The sequence below is a fragment of the Heteronotia binoei genome, chromosome 20 (genome assembly GCF_032191835.1).
Source record: "Heteronotia binoei isolate CCM8104 ecotype False Entrance Well chromosome 20, APGP_CSIRO_Hbin_v1, whole genome shotgun sequence".
Classification (NCBI taxonomy): domain Eukaryota; kingdom Metazoa; phylum Chordata; class Lepidosauria; order Squamata; family Gekkonidae; genus Heteronotia; species Heteronotia binoei.
In genome coordinates, this window is record NC_083242.1 from 28,628,030 (window position 1) to 28,653,736 (window position 25,707).

Here is a 25,707-nt window from a genome sequence, read left to right on the forward strand (position 1 = left end):
AAAGATTTCAGGTTTTCACGGCTGGTAACATCATTAGGGTTTGTAGAATCTTTCGGGATCAAGTGCCATGTTCTCAATGCACAGCAGCCAAGAAGGTCAGAGCGCCTGCTCCAGCTGCAACGCCACTGAGGATGTTCTCCGCAGCTGAGAATGAAACGTCTGGAAGGAAAACTTTCTCCAGTAGAACATGGCACTTGATCCCGAAAGATTCTACAAACCCTAAACTGCCCTTTATCAGCTGGAGGTCGGCTGCAGTTCCAAGTTGGCAACCTTACTGGGTGAAGGGAGGGGGATTCCATATGGCTTTCATGGCAGCTTTTGCTAGACTGGAAAGAGACAGCTGCCCAACTGGTATGTCCCAGCAGCCAGGTAGAGAGCCAAGGAAGCCACACAGAGGACACTGAACATATGAACATATGAAGCTGCCTTCTACTGAATCAGACCCTTGGTCCATCAAAGTCAGTATTGTCTACTCAAACTGGCAGCGGCTCTCCAGGGTCTCAAGCTGCGGATTTTCACACCTATTTGCCTGGACCCTTTTTAGTTGGAGATGCCAGGGATTGAACCTGGGACCTTCTGCTTACCAAGCAGATGCTCTACCACTGAGCCACTGTCCCTCCCCACACACAGTCAGTCCTTGGGCGTGAGACAATTCACCAGGGGATTGTTTCAACTTAGAGAGAGACAAAACAATTCATCCCAGTTCATTTTCACAGCTGGTGAGAAAGACTTGGGTTGGGGGAGTATTTCTGCATCTGACAGCCCCCTTGACACATCCATTTCTCTTTTTTGACATCCAACAATCTGGGCCTAATCATGTTACAAAGTCTTCGTCTTCCACCCATGGATCCTATTGACAAATGTCCTCTGGTGTTTCTCCAGGTACCTGCAAGGTCTAGTTATGAGCCAGTGTTACATGTGAGGACTCTTATCTGGGAGAATCGGGTTTGATTCCCTGTTCCTCCAAATGCACCTGCTGGAGTGACCTTGGTTCAGTCCCAAGTTCTCTCAGAGCTGTTCTCTCAGTTCTTCCATAGCTCTCTCTCTCTCTCTCCACTGACCTCACAGGGTGTCTGTTGTGGGGAAAGACAGGGAAAGGAGATTGTATCCTGCTCTGAGACTTCAAGTGAAGGGCGGGGCATAAATCCAATCTCTTCTCTTCTTCTTCAGCTTGGATCAGGAACTGGGGAGTGCTGGGAGAGAGGGTGGATCGAGCCTCCTCTCAGCACAAAACCCGAAACAGGCTCAGGACGTTGCTATTGGGTCTGAGGTGGGAAAATAACTCCCGAGAGTGAAATTCGTGCCCCCCACCAAGCCCTCTGGCCTGACCTCATGACCTCCAGCTTCAGGACTTGCTCAAGAGCATCAGAGCCATCTTGCACATCTCCCATCAGTCTCCAAGGGAACAGTTTCCAGGGGAACGGTTCCAAGGGAATGGTACCCGTGTCCCCAGAGGACTACATCTGGAGAACTGCAAAGAACGTGTGTTTTCATACCCCTTCCAGTATGTCACACCTGATTTATGGCAACCCTGTAAGGTTCTCAAGACAAAAGACATCAGAGGTTGCTTCCCATTGCCTCCCTCCCTGTCGTGGCCCTGGCATTCCTTGGTGGTCCCCGGGCCTGTAGCTACAGGGGGGATCGGGGTGGGGGGGAAAGGCCGCTCCATTCAAACCCCCTCCTGCCATCTGCATGGCCCCTCGAGGGGAGGGCCTCCAGTTGACTCCCTCCGCTCACCGCCACTCACTGCTGCTCTGAACAAGCGCGGCGTCGCTCGAGAGGGAGACGAGCTCCGCCATTTCTTTTGGAAGTCAGGGCCCCGCCCCCTCCCCCCCCACACACAACTTGGGCACCTTCCCAATACAGTTTGTGACCTCAGCAGTGAGCCAGGCTGGCGAGTGGGGTTCTGTCCGCCCCCTCCCACGGGGGAAAATTCATCACGTCAGTCACTGAAGCGCCATTGTTTCTGGGTGCTGAGGGGCGAGGGAGTTCCTCCAACCCCTCGGAGGTTCAGGGACGGCTTAGCGGGGAGGGGAAACTTGGCCTGCACCCTCTTGGGAGCTGGCACCCTAGGCCTTTGCCTAATCACCTACTCCCATGCACCAGCTCTGGCAGTGAGCACAGAAAAGTCCTGCTTGTAGCCCTTAGAGTCAAATGTCACCTAGGGCCCCGTGGACCCCCCCCATCTAAAATTTTCTCTCCTGGTCCCCCCCCCCACCTAAAATTTTCTGGCTAAGGGCCTGGTGGTCTCCCTTCCAAATACTAGCCAGGGTGGACCCTGCTTAACTCCTGAGATCTGAGGAGATCAAGCTAGCCAGGGACTATTTGGGTCGGGGTAGCTTAGAAGAAGAAGAAGATATTGGATTTATATCCCGCCCTCCACTCCAAAGAGTCTCAGAGTGGCTCACAATCTCCTTTACCTTCCTCCCCCACAACAGGCACCCTGTGAGGTGGGTGGGGCTGGAGAGGGCTCTCACAGCAGCTGCCCTTTCAAGGACAGAGTCTCAGAATGGCCTACAATCTCCTTTACCTTCCTCCCCCACAACAGACACCCTGTGAGCTGGGTGGGGCTGAGAGGGCTCTCACAGCAGCTGCCCTTTCAAGGACAGAGTCTCAGAGTGGCCTACAATCTCCTTTCCCTTCCTCCCCCACAACAGACACCCTGTGAGGTGGGTGGGGCTGGAGAGGGCTCTCACAGCAGCTGCCCTTTCAAGGACAGAGTCTCAGAGTGGCCTACAATCTCCTTTCCCTTCCTCCCCCACAACAGACACCCTGTGAGGTGGGTGGGGCTGGAGAGGCTCTCACAGCAGCTGCCCTTTTAAGGACAGAGTCTCAGAGCAGCCCACAATCTCCTTTCCCTTCCTCCCCCACAACAGACACCCTGTGAGGTGGGTGGGGCTGGAGAGGGCTCTCACAGCAGCTGCCCTTCCAAGGACAGAGTCTCAGAGCGGCTCACAATCTCCTTTCCCTTCCTCCCCCACAATAGACACCCTGTGAGGTGGGTGGGACTGGAGAGAGCTCTCACAGCAGCTGCCCTTTCAAGGACAACCTCTGCCAGGGCTATGGCTGACCCAAGGCCATGCTAGCAGGTGCAAGTGGAGGAGTGGGGAATCAAACCCGGTTCTCCCAGATAAGATTCCGCACACTTCACCACTACACCAAACTGGCTCACTAGATGTTTATTTAAATGAGAATTGTTCAGAGGAGTAAATTGGGGGAATGGGAGGGGGAGGGGGCTCGGAGCCCCTGAGAGATTGTCTTGATAGAAACAGGGCACTTAGAACGGGGAGGGGGATGGCTCGTGGGCTATAGATCTAGCAGGCGCTCTTCGCAAGTCTCCACAGGCCATTTCGTCGCGCCGCCAAAGACGTCAACATTGTTGTCGACCCACGGTATGATGTTACCGGGCATGTTGGCCGAGCAGTTAGCGATGTTCATGATGTCTTCGGGCTTCAAGACCCTGTCCCATATATTGAACTGGCTCATCTCTCCGACAAAAGCTTGAGTCGCGTCAAACCGTCCGCCAACAGTGTCCTTGGAGGAGGAAGGAAATACATAAATTCAATTTGGACTCATTAAATGATTTCACGCTTCCAAGGAGTAAGAGAATGGTTCAGCCAGGCCCATTTATTTACCAGGCTAGAGGGGGAGGGGGAAGAAGAAGAAGAAGAAGAAGAAGAAGAAGAAGAAGAAGAAGAAGAAGAAGAAGAAGAAGAAGAAGAAGAAGAAGAAGAAGAAGAAGAAGAAGAAGAAGAAGAAGAAGAAGAAGAAGAAGAAGGAAGAAGAGGAAGAGAAGGAGAAGGAAGAGGAGGAGAAGCAGGAGGAGGAGGAAAAGAAGCCCTAATGTTCATTCTAGAGCTCACAGCAGTTGTCTTCCCCTATGCTTTGTCCTTACCACAACCCTGTGAGTTTGGTCAAACTGAGAAAGACTGACTGACCCCAGCTCATTCTATGGAACTCTATGGCTGGAAAGGGACTTGCTTCTTCTTTTATTTATATCATTTCTACCCCACGAATGACATAGCTTTTCTGAGAGTTTTTCTGAGAGCCAGTTTGGTGTAGTGGTTAAGTGTGCAGGCTCTTATCTGGGAGAACCGGGTTTGATTCCCCACTCCTCCACTTGCAGCTGCTGGAATGGCCTTGGGTCAGCCAGAGCTCTCTTATCTGGGAGAACCGGATTAGATTCCCCACTCCTCCACTTGCAGCTGCTGGAATGGCCTTGGTTCAGCCATAGCTCTCGCAGGAGTTGTCCTTGAAAGGGCAGCTTCTGGGAGAGCTCTCTCAGCCCCACCCACCTCACAGGGTGTCTCTTACAGTGGTTACCTCCCAAGCACCTTGGCTGACCCAAGGCCATTCCAGCAGGTGCAAGTGGAGGAGTGGGGAATCTAACCCGGTTCTCCCAGATAAGAGTCTGTGCCCTTAACCACTACACCAAACTGGCTCACAGAAAAACTCTCAGATTTGTCCACCTTTTAAAGCTCTCTTAGCCAAAGGTCGTTGGTTTTGGAGTGTTATGGGAGAGGAAGCATTTAGAATTTTGGACTACCTCCGTGGGCAAAGTGTGGGGACAAAAATAATAGAAATTCCCTGATATTCTATCAAACCATACTGGATCACTTGGGAGCCAGTTTGGTGTGGTGGTGAAGTGTGCAGACTCTTATCTGGGAGAACCGGGTTAGATTCCCCACTCCTCCACTTGCAGCTGCTGGAATGGCCTTGGGTCAGCCATAACTCTGGCAGAGGTTGTCCTTGAAAGGGCAGCTTCTGGGAGAGCTCTCTCAGCCCCACCCACCTCTTCCCCTATGTTTTGTCCCCACCACAACCCTGTAAGTTTGGTCAAACTGAGAAAGACTGACTGACTGAGCCAGTTTGGTGTAGTGGTTAAGTACGTGGACTCTTATCTGGGAGAACCGGGTTTGATTCCCCACTCCTCCACCTGCACCTGCTGGAATGGCCTTGAGTTAGCCATAGCTCTGGCAGAGGTTGTCCTTGAAAGGGCAGCTGCTGTGAGAGCCCTCTTAGCTCCACCCACCTCACAGGGTGTCTGTTGTGGGGGGAGAAGATATAGGAGATTGTAAGCCGCTCTGAGTCTCTGATTCAGAGAGAAGGGCGGGGTATAAATCTGCAGTCTTCTTCTTCTTCTTCTTCACTGGGTGTCTGTTGTGTGTGAAGGAGGTAAAGGAGATTGGGAGCCGCTCTGAGACTCTGAGATTCAGAGTGGAGGGTGGTATAGAAATCCAATATCATCATCATCTTCTTCTTCTTCTTCCCTCTTCTTGCTACTTTGTTTCCTTGGGGCTTCCCTCCACCCCAGTCCTCTGATGATTCCCTTGGAACCTTTTCTGCTTCCCTTCTAGGCATGGCCCAAAATGTTTCAGAAGCGTGTTCAGGCCCCGTAGAAATCCACAGCAGCAGAATCCTCTGAACTAATTCACTGAATTCACAGACGCCTAGAAAATAAGTAGCTCGGAGTCCTTTGCACCTTCTACACTTTGCCAGAGCAAAGGCAGCAGCTGCTTCTCTCGCCCCTCCTTTCAAATGCACAGCTCATCTCCCGACATCACAGGCCTCTTTGCAACCGGTTTGGCTAATTAGATAAGAAAGGGCCTGGAATCTGAAGCTGCGAGCAAACTGTAAGGAGGAAGCTGCGTTTGGAGACATTCATCAGATAAATAGCACAACTCTTCACACTTTTAAAACTTCCAGCAGAAAATGACATCCAGGCTGGCGTGCCCAGCTGCAGGCAGCAAAGAGCCGGCGGTCGAGAACCATAGCCCAGCTAATTTCAGGTGTACAGCTGTGTTAGTCTGAAGTGAGAGAACACAATTCAAGCACCGTCGTATCTTTTTTTTGGGGGGGTGGGGTGTATTTGTAAAATTTTTATGTGCATGTGCGTATGCACACCCAAAAGTCATGGCAACCTCTGGTGACTGTCTCTCACTAAAGTTAGCCAAACACACCTCTCAGCCCCACCCACCTCACAGGGTGTCTGTTTTGGGGGAGGAAGGGAAAGGAGATTGTGGGCCGCTCTGAGACTGTCCTTGAAAGGGCAGCTGCTGTGAGAGCCGTCTCAGCCCCACCCACCTCACAGGGTGTCTGTTGTGGGGGAGGAAGGTAAAGGAGATTGTGAGCCACTCTGAGACTCTGTCCTTGAAAGGGCAGCTGCTGTGAGAGCCCTCTCCAGCCCCACCCACCTCACAGGGTGTCTGTTGTGGGGGAGGAAGGTAAAGGAGATTGTAGGCCGCTCTGAGACTCTGTCCTTGAAAGAGCAGCTGCTGGGAGAGCCCTCTCCAGCCCCACCCACCTCACAGGGTGTCTGTTGTGGGGGAGGAAGGGAAAGGAGATTGTGAGCCGCTCTGAGATTCTGTCCTTGAAAGGGCAGCTGCTGGGAGAGCCCTCTCCAGCCCCACCCACCTTACAGGGTGTCTGTTGTGGGGGAGGAAGGTAAAGGAGATGGTGAGCCGCTTTGAGACTCTTCGGAGTGGAAGGCGGGATATAAATCCAACATCTTCTTCTATCTTCTTCTCACTAGGGGCCTGGAAGATATTCAGAGAGGTGGCTGAATAAAGCCTGCCCCTCTTCTCCCAACTGCTGGTATTCCAAGGAGGTCTCCTATCCAAGAACTTGCCAGAGTCGACCCTGCTTAGCTTCCAAGATCTGACAAGTCAGGTCAGGTCAGGGCAGGGCAAGTTCTGTAGTATCTTAAAGACAAGCAAGATGTCCAGGTAGATCACTGTGGAAGGTAGCCACGTTGGTCTGTAGTAGAACAATTACATTTGTTCTACTGGGAGCCCCTTAGAGGCCAACAAGATTTTTAGGTATAACTGAGACCGTTTTCGCACACAGCTCACCTCGCAGTCACAATCCTTTTCCCTCCGCAGCGTCTGGTCGGATTTCCCACCATCTGCGCCGCAGTTACAGGAAGTGCCGCAGCTTTTGCGTCGCAAACGTAAACCGCTAAAACCCAGTTTATGTTTGCTACGCAGAAGCCGCGGCACTTCCTGTAACTCCGGCGCAGATGGTGGGAAATCCGACCGATGCTGCGGAGGGAACAGGAGTGTGACTGCGAGGTGAGCTGCGCGCGAAAACGGTCATAGTATTCACCCCAAAAAACTGTTTTTATCATGATATGTTCTAGTTCGAATATGTTCTGGGCTCACTTTCCTCTGGGCTGAATACAAAAAAGTTTGAGCTGTCAATAGTTGAGTCTGATGAATTGGATTTCTTAATACAATATTGGGGAAGTTATTTGTACATTCCTACAGCAGAATCAAGAGCCTGGTGGCACAGAGTAGCAAAGCGCAGTACTGCAGTCCAAGCTCTCTGCTCACAACCTCAGTTCAATCCCGGCGGAAGCTGGGTTCAGCTAGCCGGCTCAAAGTTGACTCAGCCTTCCATCCTTCCGAGGTCGGTCAACTGAGTACCCAGCTTGCTGGGGGGAAAGTGGTGATGACTGGGGAAGGCAAGGGCAAAGCACCCCATAAAAAAGTTTGCCATGAAAACGTCATGATGTAACGTCACCCCAGAGTCGGAAACAACTGGTGCTTGCACAGGGGACTACCTTGACCTTTGCTTTTCAGTAGAATCAGCCAACAGAATGTATTGGCTGCTCTTCAGTATAATTGTGTGACTGCTCCTTGTTTCACAACTTTATGAATTACTTTTTCTTTGGGTTTTTAAATTTGTTAATTATATCCTCACTAAGGCTGCATTCTTTGAGGCGAGAGATTACAGCGCTCCTTATCGTGAACTAAAAATCTGTTAATAAAAAAATCTGTTTAAAAAAAATATTTTTAGGTATAAGCTTTCAACAATCAAAGCTCCTTATATCTGATGAAGGGAACTTTTGACTCTCGAGAGCTTCTATCCTGAAACTCTTGTTGCTGTCCATGGTGCTACTGGCCTCAAATCCAACTCAAGATCTCCAGGGTAGCCAAGCTTTCCTGAGTCAAAGCTCCATCAATTCACCATCTTCATATCTGACAGAAGGAGTTCTTATCCTTCAGAGCCATGCTAGATGATCATACCTGTCTTACAATATTGGAGGATTTCACCATTTCAGTCTGTGCTTGGCATGCAGAAGGTCCCAGGTTCAATCCCCGGCATCTCCAGCGGAAAGGATCACGTAATGAGAAAGACCTCTGCCTGAGACCTTGGAGAGCTGCTGTCAGCGTGTATCCTTGGTGGACAAGGCAGTTTCAAGTATTCATGTTACTCCATGTCTCATGTTCACCCTGCACATGCACATCATAGAGATGTATGGTTTCAGAGAGGCAGCTTTCAATCACAGTGGCTGTGCCCTCATGCCGCACCAAGGCAGGTGACTTCCAGGTTCAAGCTAACTCTCAACGGCAGTCTTAATTTCACTTGCCAGTTTACACAGTAAAATTCAGTTGGAAAGTGCATTGGAAGTCATAGAATCATAGAGTTGGAAGGGACCTCTAGGGTCATCTAGTCCAACCCCCTGCACAATGCAGGAAACTCACAAATACCTCCCCCCTAAATTCACAGGATCTTCATTGGCCATCTAGCCATCTGTTTAAAAACCTCCAAGGAAGGAGAGCCCACCACCTCCCGAGGAAGCCTGTTCCACTGAGGAATCGGTCCAATGGTCAGGAAGTTCTTCCTAATGTTGAGCCAGAAACTCTTTTGATTTAATTTCATCCCATTGGTTCTGGTCCTACCTTCCAGGGCCACGGAAAACAATTTCACACCATCCTCTAGATGACAGCCCTTCAAGTCCTTGAAGATGGTGATCATATCACCTCTCAGTCGCCTCCTCTCCAGGCTAAACATCCCCAGTTCCTTCAACCTTTCCTCATAGGACTTGGTTTCCAGACCCCTCACCATCTTCATCGCCCTCCTCTGGACCCATTCCAGCTTGTCTATATCCTTACTTAAAATGTGTTGCCCAAAACTGAACACAATACTCCAGCTGAGGTCTTACCAGAGCAGAGTAAAGCGATACCATCACATCACGTGATCTGGACACTGTACTTCTGTTGATACAGCCCAAAATTGCATTCGCCTTTTTAGCCACTGCATCACACTGTTGACTCATGTTCAGCGTATGATCCACTAAGACCCCTAGATCCTTTGCACACATACTACTGCTAAGACAAGTCTCTCCATCCTATAACCACACATTGGATTTTTCCTACCTAAGTGCAGAACTTTACATTTATCCCTATTAAAATTCATTTTATTGATTTTAGCCCAGTTTTCTTTCTATTCCAGTGGATAAAAAAATGCATTATTTAGTGTGTGTGATTGCAGCCAAGGTCAGTATTGTCTGCTTGGACGGACAGCAGCTTCCCGGGGTCTCAGGAAAAGGTCTTTCACATCGCCTACTGCCTGATCCTTTTAAGTGGAGATGCCGGGGATTGAACCTAGGACCTTCTGCATGCAAAGCAAAGGCTCTGCCACTGAGCCACGGCCCTTCCCCATTCATCAGGGTCTTCTCACTCTTCAGGATTAGCATTTCATGGAGACCAAAAGAGGCAGGGAAGTTCCATTCATTCCGGAACTGAGAATTCAGTCTGGGTCCATTCCCGTTTTCTGATACTTGGGGGGCTCAGAGGGGGAAGACGGGAGAGCTGGGCGCAGCTGCCCCACTTACCTGCTCTTGACCAAGAATCAAGACCCCTCCTGGTTTGATGGGGTGCCAAGGAGCCAGGTTGTCCCCGGTGCCCAGTTTCTCCCCATCCTGGAAGGCCTCCCACATCCCGTCCCGCGTCGTCCACGTGATGCAGATGTGGTGCCACTTCCCATCGCTGATGAAGAGGGGGAGTTGCGCGACCTGGGCAAAGACAGTGGGAGTGAGCACAAAACGCTGCACGGGTTCGAGAAGTGCCTGCGCTCCAATCGGGGGGGGGGCCCTCTCCTCTCGCCTGTTCACCTTTGAGCTAACTGGAGTTTTAAAAAATAGCCCTCAAGACGAACCGCAAGGGAAAGAAGGAGGGGGCTGCCTGCTCACTCTTGTCCTGGGGGATGGTTCCTTGGGGACCGGACAATTTTGCTAGCTCGGCACATTGCCTGCAACGAGGGTTGTCAACTCTGGGTTGGGAAATTCCTGGAGATCTGGGGACAGGACCTGGGGAGGTTGAGGACTGGGGAGGGGAGGGATGGGATGCCCTAGAGCAGGGGTGTCAAACTCATTTTGCGATGAGGGCCAGCTCTGACATAAATAAGACCTTGTCGGGCCGGGCCACGTCAGCTGGGCCCTGTGTGTACTTATTTAAGATTAGGTAGCACGGCGCAATGACATCACAAGTGACATCATCATGCAGGGCGGCGTGGGGGGGGGGAAGAATGACGGGCGGTGCATAAGAGGGGAAGAATGACAGGCAGTGCACAAGAGGGGAAGAACGATGGGCGATGCACAAGAGTGCTGCCACACCGCTGCTTTCTCCCTTTACCGCCTGGCCGCTCTCATGCCGAAAGTGGACGCCATGCTCTTTGGAGGCTTGAAAGCAGCCGGGTTGAAAGCAGCCGGTGGCACCTTCGTGGGAAGGTGCTGCTCGGCCGCTTTCAACATGAAAGCGGCCAAGCGCCGCTAAAACACCACACTATCCAAAAAGCGCAGCAGCCGAGCAGCACCTTCCGGCCGGGGAAGGGGCAAGGGGAGTAAGGGGGCACCTGGGGGCGCCTCCAGGGTGGGGCAGCCGCCTACCCCGCCTTCTCCCATGTGCCGGCCCTGAATAGAAGGAAGAGACTTGGCTCAGTAGCTCTCCTGTGCGATTGAGAGAGCCTGCCAAAGCAAGCTCTGCCTCCCCCCACCCTTTCTGTCCCCAAGGGAGGAGCCTCAGCCAATGGAGAAAATAGAGGATTTGCTCTGCAGCTCCTCAGCAATTGAGCAAGCCTTGCAAAGCAAGCTGTTGGGCAGATGGGAGCAAGAGAGGGGAAGAAGGAAGCAGATGACAGGCAGTTGCTTGGGGGCCTGATAGGAGCTCTCCAGGAGTCTGAGTCGGATCCCAGGCTGCGTGTTTGACACCCCTGCTCTAGAGTCCACCCTCCAGACGAGCCCTGTTCTCCAGGGGAACTGATCTCTGTCATCTGTAGACCAGCTGTAACTCTGGGAGATCTCCAGATTCCTCCTGGAGGCCGCCAACCATAATTGCAGCAGTCAAATGGTTTGCTGTGTTTGCATTCCCCCTTCCCCGTTGCACACAAGAAGCCACTCCAAGCTCCCCAGCTGTATCCTGCTTTGCCATCATAACTGAATGTGGGTGTCATGGCAAACTGGAGTCTGCTTCTTGCCCCCCACCACCATGCACAAGGCTCCAAACATGTGCAGAGTGCTGCTAGTTGCTGTAAAATAAACAACACGTGTTCCAGGTTAGGATTAAAATGAGGGTCGGGATCCAGCTAGTAATGAAGCCTGGAAAGTCTACAGGATGAACGGCTGCACCTTCCGAGTGATGCACGAGTCTCTAGGCAACCCACTCGCTGCCCTCCCAGGGAATAGATGTTTATGAATCTATCGCAACATGTCAGCAGGCCGTTTCACTCTCTCCCTCCCTCCCTCCTTCTGACGGAAACTGGCTTTGGTTACATTTCAACAGGACAGTTTAACCACCCAGATCGATAGCTAAAGTGACTAATGGCCCAATTTTAAAAAGCTGAGCCAAGAGATCCTGTTTCAATGGAAGTGGGGGGGGGGAGATCATAGTCAGCAAAGTAACTCCAGAACAGACATAACAATCAACCTAAGCTTCATAAGAACATCAGAAGAGCCCTGCTGGATCAGACCAGCGAGGGTCCATCTTGTCCAGCATCCTGTCTCACACAGTGGCAAATCGGTTACTCTAGAGGGCCAACAACAGGGCAGAGAGGCCAAGGCCTTCCTAAGAACATCAGAAGAGTCCTGCTGGATCAGACCAGTGAAGGTCCATCTAGTCCAGCATCCTGTCTCACACAGTGGCAAATCAGTTACTCTAGAGGGCCAACAACAGGGCAGAGAGGCCGAGGCCTTCCTAAGAACATCAGAAGAGTCCTGCTGGATCAGACCAGTGAAGGTCCATCTAGTCCAGCATCCTGTCTCACACAGTGGCAAATCAGTTCCTCTGGAGGACCAACAACAGGGCAGAGAGGCTGAAGCCTTCCTAAGAACATCAGAAGAGTCCTGCTGGATCAGACCAGTGAGGGTCCATCTAGTCCAGCCTCCTGTCTCACACAGTGGCCAACCAGTTCCTCTGAAGGGCCAACCACAAGGCACAGAGGCCAAGGCCTTTTCCTTACGTTGCTTCCTGGCTCTGGGATTCAGAGGATTAGTGCCTCTGGATGTGGAGGTTTCCCTCAGCTGCCATGGCTAATAGCCATTGATAGACTTATCCTCCATGAAACCAGGGGTCGTCTTGTAGAACAGGGGTGGCCAACAGTCGCTTTCCAGATGTTTTTTGCCTTCAACTCCCATCAGCCCCAGCCAGCATGGCCAATGGCTGCGGCTGACGGGAGTTGTAGGCAAAAAGCATCTGGAGAGCGTAGAGCTCATTACCATAACTCATTAGCATATGCCGCTCCCCAGTCAAAAGCAACCCGATGCAAGAAAGGAGAGCCCTGGGTGAGTGAGGCCTGCTTGGACTAGAGATCCAGCCAGCCCAAGCAGGCCTTGCTCACCTGCGGCTCTCCTGAGCTGCCCCCCCACCATCAAAAGGCCAGCAAGTCACCCAAAATCACATCAGAAGTGGAGAAAGGGTGTTGCGGGCTTCTCCAGGGGTTAATGAGGGCTGCTGGGAGCGTGGCAGAGCCCCTCTTGATTGGCTGGCTGGCAGCCCAGTCTCCTAATCCAGGGATTGTTACGCAGCTGCACCTCCTATTCAATGGACAAGGTAGGAGGGGAAGAAGAGGGGGAACCCTCAGAAAGGTTCAGGAGCTGTGCTCCTGTGAGCTCCTGCTGATTCGGAGGCCTGCATTTAACCTCCTTTTAAAGGCGTCTATGCCTGTGGCCATCTCTACAGTCTCATTTCACAACTGGATTTTTGCTATTCTTATGTAATAAAAATCCAGTTGCAAAACACATTATTTAGTGGCGTGTGAAAGCACCCTCAGTGTAAAGCAGTATTTCCTTCTGTCTGTCCGGAACCTCCTGCCCATCAGTTTCAAGTTCTAGTCTTTGGGGAGAGGGAGAAAAAGTTCTCTTTGTCTAAGATCCGACTCTGGCAGGGCCAAGATCCAACTCAGATGCTTGAAAATGGGGCCAAGTTAGTGGGTGTCATCCAATATGCCCGACAGCTTCCCTCCCGCTGCCAGTTAGACACAGTCAGGACAAAAGATTTCCACGGGGCTACTGAGCTAGTGAAGCCCAGTGGGTAAGCAAGGAATCCAGGGTTGCCAACCTCCATGTGGGGGACCTGGAGATCTCCTGGAGTTGCAACTAACCTGCAGAGAGCCAGCCTGGTTAAGTGGTTAAGTGCACAGACTCTTATCTGGGAGAACCAGGTTTGATTCCCCACTCCTCCACTTGAACCTGCTGGTATAGCCTTGGGTCAGCCATAGCTTTCAGAGGAGTTGTCCTTGAAAGGGCAGCTGCTGTGAGAGCCCTCTCCAGCCCCACCCACCTCACAGGGTGCCTGTTGTGGTGGAGGAAGGGAAAGGAGATTGTAGGCCGCTCTGAGACTCTGTCCTTAAAAGGGCAGCTGCTGTGAGAGCCCTCTCAGCCCCACCCACCTCACAGGGTGCCTGTTGTGGTGGAGGAAGGGAAAGGAGATTGTAGGCCGCTCTGAGACTCTGTCCTTAAAAGGGCAGCTGCTGTGAGAGCCCTCTCCAGCCCCACCCACCTCACAGGGTGCCTGTTGTGGGGGAGGAAGGGAAAGGAGATTGTACGCCGCTCTGAGACTCTGTCCTTGAAAGGGCAGCTGCTGGGAGAGCCCTCTCAGCCCCACCCACCTCACAGGGTGCCTGTTGTGGTGGAGGAAGGGAAAGGAGATTGTAGGCCGCTCTGAGACTCTGTCCTTAAAAGGGCAGCTGCTGTGAGAGCCCTCTCCAGCCCCACCCACCTCACAGGGTGCCTGTTGTGGGGGAGGAAGGGAAAGGAGATTGTACGCCGCTCTGAGACTCTGTCCTTGAAAGGGCAGCTGCTGTGAGAGCCCTCTCAGCCCCACCCACCTCACAGGGTGCCTGTTGTGGTGGAGGAAGGGAAAGGAGATTGTAGGCCGCTCTGAGACTCTGTCCTTAAAAGGGCAGCTGCTGTGAGAGCCCTCTCCAGCCCCACCCACCTCACAGGGTGCCTGTTGTGGGGGAGGAAGGGAAAGGAGATTGTACGCCGCTCTGAGACTCTGTCCTTGAAAGGGCAGCTGCTGGGAGAGCCCTCTCAGCCCCACCCACCTCACAGGGTGCCTGTTGTGGGGGAGGAAGGGAAAGGAGATTGTACGCCGCTCTGAGACTCTGTCCTTGAAAGGGCAGCTGCTGGGAGAGCCCTCTCAGCCCCACCTACCTCACAGGGTGTCTGTTGTGAGGGAGAAAGATAAAGGAGATGGTGAGCTGCTCTGAGACTCTGAGATTCAGACTGAAAGGTGGGGTATAAAACCAATATCATCATCATCACCATGATAGAGATCCATTCCTCTGGAGAAAATGGCTGATTTTGAGCATGGACTCCGTGGCTTTATACCCTGACGCGATCCCTCCCGTCCCCAAATCTGACCCTTCCAAGGCTCCACCCCCAAATATCCAGGAATTTCCAAACCTGGAATTGGCAACCCTCAATGAATCCCCAGTTCCAAATCTCTCCCTGGGCACTTTGCACATGCTCCCACTTATGCTTACCGGGCTCTTGTACAGATGACAAGAAACACGACATACATGAAGAGCATGGAGCGCTCAGAAGCAGAACACAAAAGCCTCCGTGTTATTCTTTTCAAGACTAAATTGCAAAAACGGGTTGTTCTCATTTTATGTCTTGCTATAACAGAGCTAACAACACACCGAGGGATTTGTGTCTTTGAAATGTATGCCTAGTACAGCAGCCAGTTAGACTGTAAATAACCAGGGTATATAGAACACACCTGCTCAGTTCAAACTGAAGAAGCTGCCATCCACTGAGTCAGACCCTTCGTCTATTGAGGTCAGCCTTGTCTACCCTGGACTGGCAGCAGCTCTGTGGAGATTTCTCAAATAACCTCCTGCCTGGTCCTTTTTCAACTGGAAATGCCAAGGACTGAACCCAGGACCTTCTGCATACAAAGCAGATGCTCTGCCCCTGGTCTGGCTGTACAAAGCAGTTTTATGCGTTCAAAAAAGAAGCAGTGAAATAAACTCTAACAGACCTTAAGAACATAAGAGAAGCCATGTTGGATCAGGCCAGTGGCCCATCCAGTCCAACACTGTGTCACATAAGAGAAGCCATGTTGGATCAGGCCCGTGGCCCATCCAGTCCAGCACTCTGTGTCACATAAGAACATAAGAGAAGCCATGTTGGATCAGGCCAATGGCCCATCCAGTCCAACACTCTGTGTCACATAAGAACATAAGAGAAACCATGTTGGATCAGGCCAGTGGCCCATCCAGTCCAACACTCTGTGTCACATAAGAACATAAGAGAAGCCATGTTGGATCAGGCCAGTGGCCCATCCAGTCCAACACCCTGTGTCACATAAGAACATAAGAGAAGCCATGTTGGATCAGGACAGTGGCCATCCAGTCCAACACTCTGTGTCACATAAGAACATAAGAGAAGCCATGCTGGATCAGGCAATGGCCCATCCAGTCCAACACCTGTGTCACATAAGAACATAAGAGAAGCCATGTTGGATCAGGCCAATGGCCCATCCAGTCCAACACTCTGTGTCACACAGTGGCCAATATGTGTGTGTGTGTATAAAGAACACATTATTTAGTGGCTAATATATACTGTGGCTAATAGCCACTAATGGACTTTGAGATCTTGTCCTGAATGGCCCAGGCTGACCAGATCTCATCAAATCTTGAAAGCTAAGCAGGGTCGGCCATGGTTAGTATATGGATGGGAGAATATAAAGGAAGTCCAGGGTTGCTACACAGAGGCAGGCAATGGCCAACCACCTATGAACTCCAGAACAGCTACAACAATCTAAGCTTCACAATAACAAAAGAAGAGCCCTGCTGGACCAGACCAGTGGCCCACCTAGTCCAGCATCCTGTCTCAAACAGTGGCTAACCACTGGGAGAACCCTCTAGAGGGCCAAAAACAGGAGATAGAGGCTTAGGCCTTCACAAGAACATCAGAAGAGCCCTGCTGGACCAGACCAGTGGTCCATCTAGTCCAGCATCCTGTCTCACACAGTGGACAACCAGTTCCTCTGGAGGGCCAAAAACAGAAGGAGGCTGAGGCCTTCACAAAAACATCAGAAGAGCCCTGCTGGATCAGACCAGTGGCCCACTTAGTCCAGCATGCTGTCTCAAACAGTGGCCAACCAGTTCCTCTAGAGGGCCAAAAACACGACATAGAGGCTGAGGCCTTCACAAGAACATCAGAAGAGCCTTGCTGGACCAGACCAGTGGTCCATCTAGTCCAGCATGCTGTCTCAAACAGTGGCCAACCAGTTCCTCTAGAGGGCCAAAAACACGACATAGAGGCTGAGGCCTTCACAAGAACATCAGAAGAGCCCTGCTGGACCAGACCAGTGGTCCATCTAGTCCAGCATCCTGTCTCACACAGTGGACAACCAGTTCCTCTGGAGGGCCAAAAACAGAACATAGAGGCTGAGGCCTTCACAAGAACATCAGAAGAGCCCTGCTGGACCAAACCAGTGGTCCATCTAGCCCAGCATCCTGTCTCAAACAATGGGCAATCAGCTCCTCTGGAAGGCCAGCAACAGGGCATAAAGACCAAGGCCTTCCTATGATGTTGCCTCCTGCCACTGGGATTCAGAAGATTAGAGCCTCTGAATGAAGAAGAAGAAGAAGAAGAAGAAGAAGAAGAAGAAGAAGAAGAAGAAGAAGAAGAAGAAGAAGAAGAAGAAGAAGAAGAAGAAGATATTGGATTTATATCCCGCCCTCCACTCTGAATCTCAGAGTCTCACAGTCTCCTATATCTTCCTCCCCCACAACAGACACCCTGTGAGTGGGGCTGAGAGAGCTCTCCCAGAAGCTGCCCTTTCAAGGACAGCCTCTGCTATTGATATGGCTAACCCAAGGCCATTCCAGCAGGTGCAGGTGGAGGAATGGGGAATCAAATCCGGCTCTCCCAGATAAGAGTCCGCGCACTTCACCACTACACCAAACTGGAATAGGGTTAGTCCTTGGATGGCAGCAGAGGTGGAATTCTAACAGGAGCTCCTTTGCATATTAGGCCACGCCTCCCTGATGTTGCCAATCCTCTAAGAGCTTACAAAACAGAGTCTTGTAAGCTCTTGGAGGAGGCTACATCAGGGGGTGTGGTCTAATATGCAAAGGAGCTCCTGCTAGAATTACACCCCTGGTTGGGAGACCACCGAGGAAGCCCGAGGTTGCCGTGCAGAGGCAAGCAGTGGCAAATTGCCTCTGAACCTTCCTTGCCTTGTGAAGCCTATGGTCCCTGCAACCTGACGGCAAAAAAAGATCTTTGCTATCCTTTTTATAAAGCCAAATCCAACCAGATGACTCTGCAAGATCCCCTTTGCACCCCTGGTTTGCCTCTGCTTCTCCGAAAGGAGCCCCTTCAAAGCACTCCACACCCTTCATCCAGCGGTCTTCCTTCACAACAGTCCTACAAGGTGGTACAGGATGACCAGTGTCCCTATATTGCAGGTTTGGGGGTGGGGGGGGGAGGCAGCCCTTCCTCACCTTGTCGTTAATCAGCAGCTCGATGGGGTTGTTCCCCCACTCTATCAACACCACTTCGTTCGCTTGGCCAGGGACGGCGTACGAGAAGGGCGTTCCGATCCCAGGCGAGGCGCTCGACTTCAGCCACAAGCAGACGGTGAAGGCGTACAGCTCCGGCAGCGTCTTCTTCACCTTCCCGTACAAGTAATTGGTGCGGAGAGGCAGGGAGACTTTGAATTCATCCGGCGACTTGAAGGCGCTGGTACCTACGGCCACGACCCGACGGGAAACAACACTGTTAATAACAGAGCCAGCACGGTTTATAGGTTAAAGCGTTGGACAGCCTCTGCTATGAATGTTTATTGGGTGACCTTCGGTCAGTTGCACGCTCTCAACCTAGTCCTACATCACAGGGTGGTTGTGAGGATAAACTGAAAGGTAGATTTATGTAAGCAGCTTTGCCTATCGTTGTATAAAGCAGGGTATAAATAAGATGAGAGACAGACAGAGAGAGGAAGAAGGAGACAGACAGACAGACAAGGGCAGGCAGACCAGGACAGATAGACAACCAGAGACAAGGACAGGCAGACAGACAGTGAAACAGAAAAGGGCAGGAAGACATGGACAGGCAGGCAGAGAGATAGACAGATAAGGACAGACAGACAGGTAAAGGCAGGCAAGCAGATAAATGCACAGAATAGATCACCTCATGGACACAGCCAAGCTCAGCTACATTCAAAAGTACTAGCAGCTGAGGTTGCCAATTTCCAGGTGGGCCCTGGAAATCTCCTGGAATTCCAACTGATCTCCAGACTAGAGAGATCCAGGGGTGGAATTCTAGCAGGAGCTCCTTTGCATATTAGGCCACACACCCCAATGTAGCCAATCCTCCAAGAGCTTACAAGGCTCTTTTTTGGTAAGCTCTTGGAGGATTGGCTACATCAGGTGGGTGTGGCCTAATATGCAAAGGAGCTCCTGCTAGAATTCCGCCCCTGAAGAGATCAGTCCCCCTGGAGCATGGGCTCTAGGGCACCACATCCTTCCTGAGCGCCCCCCCATTTCTCCAAGAATTTCCCAGTCCTGAATTGTCCATCTGTGCAATCCTATTTGGAGTTACTACTGTTGGTTTTCAATAGGCTTAAAAGGGGTAGAGCTCTGTTTTGGATTCCACTGAAAGTGATCTGAAAAACAGAACCCCCCCCCCACCCTTGCATTTTTAAAAGGCAAAAATATCCAGAGACACATAAGCAAGTTGAATATTTTATTTCAAGGAATTCCACCCTCTTTTTGCTAGGAAACCCTTGCGTCCAGATACTTATATGCTGATAATGTCAACTACAGTTTAACCTTCACAAAATGGCTGCATTCGCATTAGTGCAAAAGCCCAACCATGAATGTGTCTGAACAAGTCGTTGCCCGGACTTACTGACACTATAAATATCATTTATGGAGAGACCAACTTTCAGCAGTTCCGGGTGTCTGTAAAAATGATTAGGCAGAAGGGTTTTGCGTGGTGTCGCTCAACCCTCGAACGCATGACATTTCAACACATGAAATCCAGCCAAGCATGCGGTTTCTCAGCAATGGGAAATCTCAGCATCTGATTAAATGATTAGGATTAAGAGCGCCCCTCCCCCAACTGTGCACAGTGCCTCCATACATAATCCACAGGAAAGGCTGTCCATTTGAAACGAGGATGCTTTCACCCCTGAGGATCATGGGAGCCCTTGAGCGCTGTGGCACTCCGTGATTACTAAAAACGATAGTTCATCTCAGGGCGTTTTTTATAGCAGGAACTCCTTTGCATATTAGGCCACACACCTGATGTAGCCCATCCTCCAAGAGCTTACAGAAGTCTACTTACGGGGCCTACTGTAAGCTCCAGGAGGATGGGCTACATCAGGAGGGGTGTGGCTTAATATGCAAAGGAGTTCCTGCTACAAAAAAAAAAGGCCTGGTTCATCTCATCATGTTGAACCAAGGGGAGAAAAATAATACGGAGCTTAGCTGTCAAAGGGAGACATTCTTCCACAGCAATGAACTGGCTGTCTATCTGACAAGGAAATTTCCCAGTGGGCCCCAGCCCTAGAAAGTAGGAGGAGTCGGATGGGGTTTTCGCTTCAAGTTGGCCATTTGATTGGCTGGGCACATTTAAAAAAAAAAAAAAGCATTGCTTTGACAGCAGCTGCCCCCACAGCTCAAAGATCTTCAGCGGATGAGTAAAGGTAAGCTACAGCAGCCATGGTGCGGCTGGCTCCACCTCCTGTGGCATTCATTTTAGGGCAGCCAGTTTCTGGTTGCACCTGCCAGGCTGTGTCAGAATACCAAAGGCACTCACAGGGGCAGAACAGTTGGGGATTTCTGCACTACAAGTCATCTCCAATTGTCAACTCTACAACTCTATTCTGTTGAACACAGCAGAGGCACGGTCTTAATTTCTGGGTTTTGTTTTCTCAAAGGGAGAAGGGTGATTTTGTATGGTTTTTCCTCCAACTGGAGAGCCAGTTTGATGTAGTGGTTAAGTGAGCGGACTCTTATCTGGGAGAACCGGGTTTGATTCCCCACTCCTCCAGTTTCACCTGCTAGCATGGCCTTGGGTCAGCCATAGCTCTGGCAGAGGTTGTCCTTGAAAGGGCAGCTGCTGTGAGAGCCCTCTCCAGCCCCACCCACCTCACAGGGTGTCTGCTGTGAGGGGAGAAGATAAAGGAGATTGTGAGCCGCTCTGAGACTCTGTCCTTGAAAGGGCAGCTGCTGTGAGAGCCCTCTCAGCCCCACCCACCTCACAGGGTGTCTGTTGTGGGGGAGGAAGGGAAAGGAGATTGTGAGCCACTCTGAGACTCTTCGGAGTGGAGGGCAGGATATAAATCCAATTTCTTCTTCTTCTTCTTCTTCTTCTTCTTCTTCCCAACACCCCAAACCAGTCTCACACCCAATACCACAATTAAGGCTTCATTATATCCTGAATTCCATTGTAATATGAGGGTGGAGAAAGCTGAGAAAACAATGTACGCTATCCTGAGATTTTTTCGCTCTAAGGGGGCCTTCTATGTTCCGGCAGCACTGAAACTGTTCCAATACAAAGTGTTAACACAATTGCTCTATGGTATTAACCTGGGCATTTCGGCTAAAAAACTGAAGGCTCTCGAGAAAGTGCAATCTAAATTTCTTCGTAACGTTTTGCAGCTTCCGCCAGGTGTGTCAAATGCCCTTTTGCGTTTAGAAACTGGGCAAATGAGAATTGAGGCCAGAATTATGTTATCTTCGGCATGTCAATTGGTAAGGATCCATAAAAACAAAAAAGGCCTCTTCCCTTTAATAACTCAAGACCCCTATAGGCCAAGGTGGCTGCAATTGGTCAGAAGCAACTTAGAAAGTATAGGATTCTCACTTGAAAACCTCTTGGCGCAGAGCTATGCCAAAGCAAAAAGTATTATCAAACAAAGAATCTGCGATATAGAGAGACAAAGGGATCTAGAACAGGCCCCCTCTTTTTTAGCAGCTACTGAGACCAAATATGTTATGAGGACGGCCAAGTACTTTTTTTATTTGGAGGTACCAGCCCACAGAAGAGCCTTTACGTTGGCTCGATGCGCAGCCATGCCCTCAAAGGTGCTAGAAGGGAAATATAGAAAAGTCCCGTATGAAGACCGACGCTGTCCTTGTGCTATGGGAGAGGTGGAGTCGATGACTCATATGTTTTTTCGATGCCCTTTCCACCAGGTACAGAGGGATAGGTTTGTTTCCCCATTTGTAGTTAAACCAATGGCAGACGCGGACAAGGCATGTTTGGAGAAACTTTTGGTAGATGCAAGTCCAACTATCTCTAGACAGATAGCCAAATTTTGCCATTATCTTGTGAAGTTCCATACTAAGAAACAAGAAACTGCATGTCTTGTATGATCTCTTGGAATTTTAGTTTATAAATGTTTTTTATACTCTGATTTAAAGGATTTATATAAATTGGAACTGACTTGAATTTTAAAATTGGTTCAATTATATTTTAGTTATCTTGGATTGTATAGGTGGGGAAATGTTTATGTATTTTATTGTATTTTATGTTTTTTTAGGAGGGTATTTTATACTATCTTAGGTATTTTAGGAGGGTTTTATATGATGTGTTATAGTTTTTATATTGGTCTATGACTGTAATAAAGTTCATTCATTCCATTCATTTTAAGTCTATAAATCCTGGAGGAAACCTTCCGTCTCAATAGACATAGAATCACAGAGTTGGAAGGGACCTCGAGGGTCCAACCCCCTGCACAATGAAGAAACTTCACAAATACCTTTCCTACACACACACACACACATACCCAGTGACACCTGCTTCATGCCTAGAAGATGGCCAAAAAAACCAAAACCCTCCAGGATCCCTGGCCAAAGTGGCCTGGAGAAAAATTGCTGACTGACCCCAAAGTGGCTATCAGCATTTCCCTGGATGTGTAAGAAAGAGCCACGAGAACTAAGCACTGATCCAGCCCTTCCTGCTCTCCTTCTCATGATCTAACTAAGTTCACAGAATCAGCATTGCTGTCAGACGGCCATCTGCTTTAAAACCTCCTGAGGAAGCCTGTTTCACTGAGTAACGGCTCTGTCAGGATGTTCTTCCTCACGTTGAGCTGGAAACTCTTAAGATTTAATTTCATTGGTTCTGGTCTGACCTTCAGGGCAACAGAAAACAATGTGCAGGAACAGGAACGCTTGGGGCTCTTTAGCTTGGAGCAACGTCGACTGCGGGGTGACATGATAGAGGTTTACAAGATAATGCATGGGATGGAGAAAGTAGAGAAAGAAGTACTTTTCTCCCTTTCTCACAATACAAGAACTCGTGGGCATTCGATGAAATTGCTGAGCAGCCAGGTTAAAACAGATAAACGGAAGTACGTCTTCACCCAAAGGGTGATTAACATGTGGAATTCACTGCCACAGGAGGTGGTGGCGGCTACAAGCATAGCCAGCTTTAAGAGGGGATTGGATAAAAATATGGAGCAGAGGTCCATCAGTGGCTATTAGCCACAGTATATATATGTGTGTATATGTATGTGTGTGTGTGTGTGTGTGTATATATATACACGCACACATATATTGGCCACTGTGTGACACAGAGTGTTGGACTGGATGGGCCATTGGCCTGATCCAACACGGCTTCTCTTATGTTCTTATGATATAGTGTAACTTGTAAAGTGTGTTTGTTCACTGTATTTGGGAATTAAAACATTGGCTTTTCTTTTTCATCCATATTGGTTTTCGAAACTAAAGACCTTCCCAATTTTCTTCCTTTTCTTCTGGGACTCTACCCCTGCTATCTATTCATTGCAGCACTGGCTGGCATTTGACAGACAGGCCGAACCAGTTTCTAAGTTCCCTACCAAATCAATGAAGATATCATCCCAGAAGGAAAGGGGAGGGTAAAGTATTTTCTAAACAGCAACATTTCTAAAAAGAGTGCTAATCAGCCTTCGCAGTTACCTCTCTCCAGCTCAGACACTCTTTCCAACAGCGCGTTCAAGGCCGCCTCGGTCCTTTGCCGATGCGAGAAAGTCTCGTTGTGCAGGAGAAATTTCTCGTTCTCCAGCTCAGCCACTCTGCTGAGAAGCTGGCGCTCCAGCTCTCCCAGTCTCTTTTGAAGCATCTCTCGGAGATCAACAGGGAGAGCGGCGTAGGACACGTTGGAGCGGAGTTGATGCTGCAAGAGGGGAGAGAGGGAAACTACATCATGCACCGCTGCTGAGGGTGACAACCACCATTTCTTAGATACCATTAAGCCAATTTCCTATTAAAACATGCACAAATGCCACCTTGGTTTCTTTTTGCTTTGTTTTTACATCGTCGCAGTCAACTTACGGTAACCCCATAGGGTTTTCAAGGCCTGTGACATTCAGAGGTGGCTTGCCAGCGCCTGCGTCTGAGTTATATAATGCCCTGCAAGCCAGCTTCGGAGTACGTATCCTGAGTTAGAACAGAAACTGTGGCTGTAGCCCTCAGAGGACTTTAAACCTACACAAAGCTGCCTTATTCTGAAGCAAAGCATCAAGCTCATCCAGGTCAAACAGGGCTTTTTTTGTAGCAGGAACTCCTTGGCATATTAGGCAGGGGTAGAATTCTAGCAGGAGCTCCTTTGCATATTAGGCCACACGCCCCTGCTGTAGCCAATCCTACAAGAGCTTACAAAAAAGAGCCTTGTCAGCTCTCGGAGGATTGGCTACATCAGGGGTGTGTGGCCTAATATGCAAAGGAGCTCCTGCTAGAATTCCACCCCTGATATTAGGCCACACACCCCTGATGTAGCCAATCCTCCAAGAGTTTACAGCAAGCCCTGTAAAAAGAGCCCTGTAAGCTCTTGGAGGATTGGCTATATCAGGGATGTGTGGCCTAATATGCAGAGGAGTTCCTGCTACAAAAAAAGCCCTGGAGGTCAGTCCATCAAGGTCAGTATTGACCTGACTGGCAGCAGCTCTCCGGGGTCGCAGCCCGAGGTCCTTCACGTCACCTACTCCCTTTCCCTTTTAACTGGAGATGCTGTGAATTGAACCCAGAGCCTTCTGCATGAATAGACAAACGGATGAAGCCGCCTTCGACTGAATCAGAGCCAAGATTGCTTATTCAGACTGGCAGCAGCTCTCCAGCTCTCCAGGTCTTTGCCATCGCTTCCTGCCCAGTCCTTTTAACTGGAGATGCTACTGGGGATTGAACCTGGGACCTTCTGCCTGACAACGGATGCTCTGCCACTGAGCCACGGTCCCTTTGCAAGTATGGTGAATGGGAAAGGGAAGAGAAAGTCATTTTATGGGTTAACTGATGATTAATAATAATAAGAAGAAAAAGATCATGGAGAAGGATGAAACAAAGCTTACTTGGTACTTCTGATTACAAACAGATAAACGCCCAGAACATAACACCCCTGATATCACAATTGTAGGGGGGGAAATTATAAGGATTTGGATCATTGACACTGCAATCCCAAGAGACAGGAGAACAGAAAAGAAAGAATAGGAGAAGATCACAAAATGCCAAGACCTGCTAATAGAGTTAGAGCACCTCTGGGAGAAGAAGCCAATTGTCATCTGAGTCAGCATTGCTTAGAAGAGGAAAAATCCTGCAAAGAAACCTCTGTAATTCCCAAGAACTTGGCTAGATCTTGAAATTCAGGACACCGTCTACCAGTCAAATATCTGACTGTGATAATACATAATAACAACAACACAATCAGGTGGGGTAGCCATTTTGTCTGACTGCAATAATGCAACCAGTCAATGTAGTGAAATGCATTAAGCAAAAAAGTGAAGAAATTAGTGCATGCATCAGCACTGAGGTCATCTGGGAAAAACCAGCTGAATGTCCCTGGGCCAAGGGAGGCCAGATTGAAGGCCACCCGGGATCGGGCCTTCTCTGTCACAGCTCCACTACTGTGGAATCAACTCCCTGAGGAGGTGAGGGCCCTACGATGCTTAGATCAATTCCGTAGGGCCTGCAAGACTCACCTCTTCAAGATGGCCTTCAACTAGTGATAAAGCTAGGAATACTGCTGAAAATGCTTTTTATTTACTGAATCCCATTGAAGATTTAATATTTATAACGCCATATTGTTAATGTTAATTTTAATAATTTATAATTTGTTTTAACCATGTTTTTATAAGTATAACTGATGTACTGTGCATTTTATGTTGTGAGCCGCCCTGAGCCTGCTCCGGCGGGGAGGGCGGGATAGAAATAAAAAATTATTATTATATTATTATTATTATTATCATCCAATGCACCTTTTTCGGACAAATCAAAACAGAGCTGGCTTCTGAAATTAACCATTCCAGCGTAGAAACGCCATTTCTCTGGCCTTGATAGTTCAGGCTAGGCTGATCTTGTCAGACTTTAGGCACTAAGCAGGGTTAGTCCTGCCTAGTATCCAGGTGGGAGACCACCAAGGACTATTAGAGTCAGGACACAGAGGCAGGCAATGGCAAACTGCCCCTGAACAGCTCTTGCCTTGGA

General features: G+C 49.8%; 1 protein-coding gene across 1 annotated transcript in view; it reads right to left on the minus strand.

Moving 5' to 3' along the window:
- Nucleotides 1-3,232: 3,232 nt before the first annotated feature.
- Nucleotides 3,233-25,707, minus strand: part of NPTX2 (neuronal pentraxin 2) — a 30,083-nt gene continuing 7,608 nt past the window's right edge. Inside the window, exons 2-5 of the mRNA XM_060260632.1 lie at nt 23,191-23,407; nt 17,743-17,987; nt 9,620-9,799; nt 3,233-3,534 (exon numbers count right to left, since the gene is read on the minus strand). Of these exons, the coding sequence (XP_060116615.1) occupies nt 3,307-3,534; nt 9,620-9,799; nt 17,743-17,987; nt 23,191-23,407 (870 nt within the window). The 3' untranslated portion in view covers nt 3,233-3,306. The remainder of the gene's footprint in view (nt 3,535-9,619; nt 9,800-17,742; nt 17,988-23,190; nt 23,408-25,707) is intronic.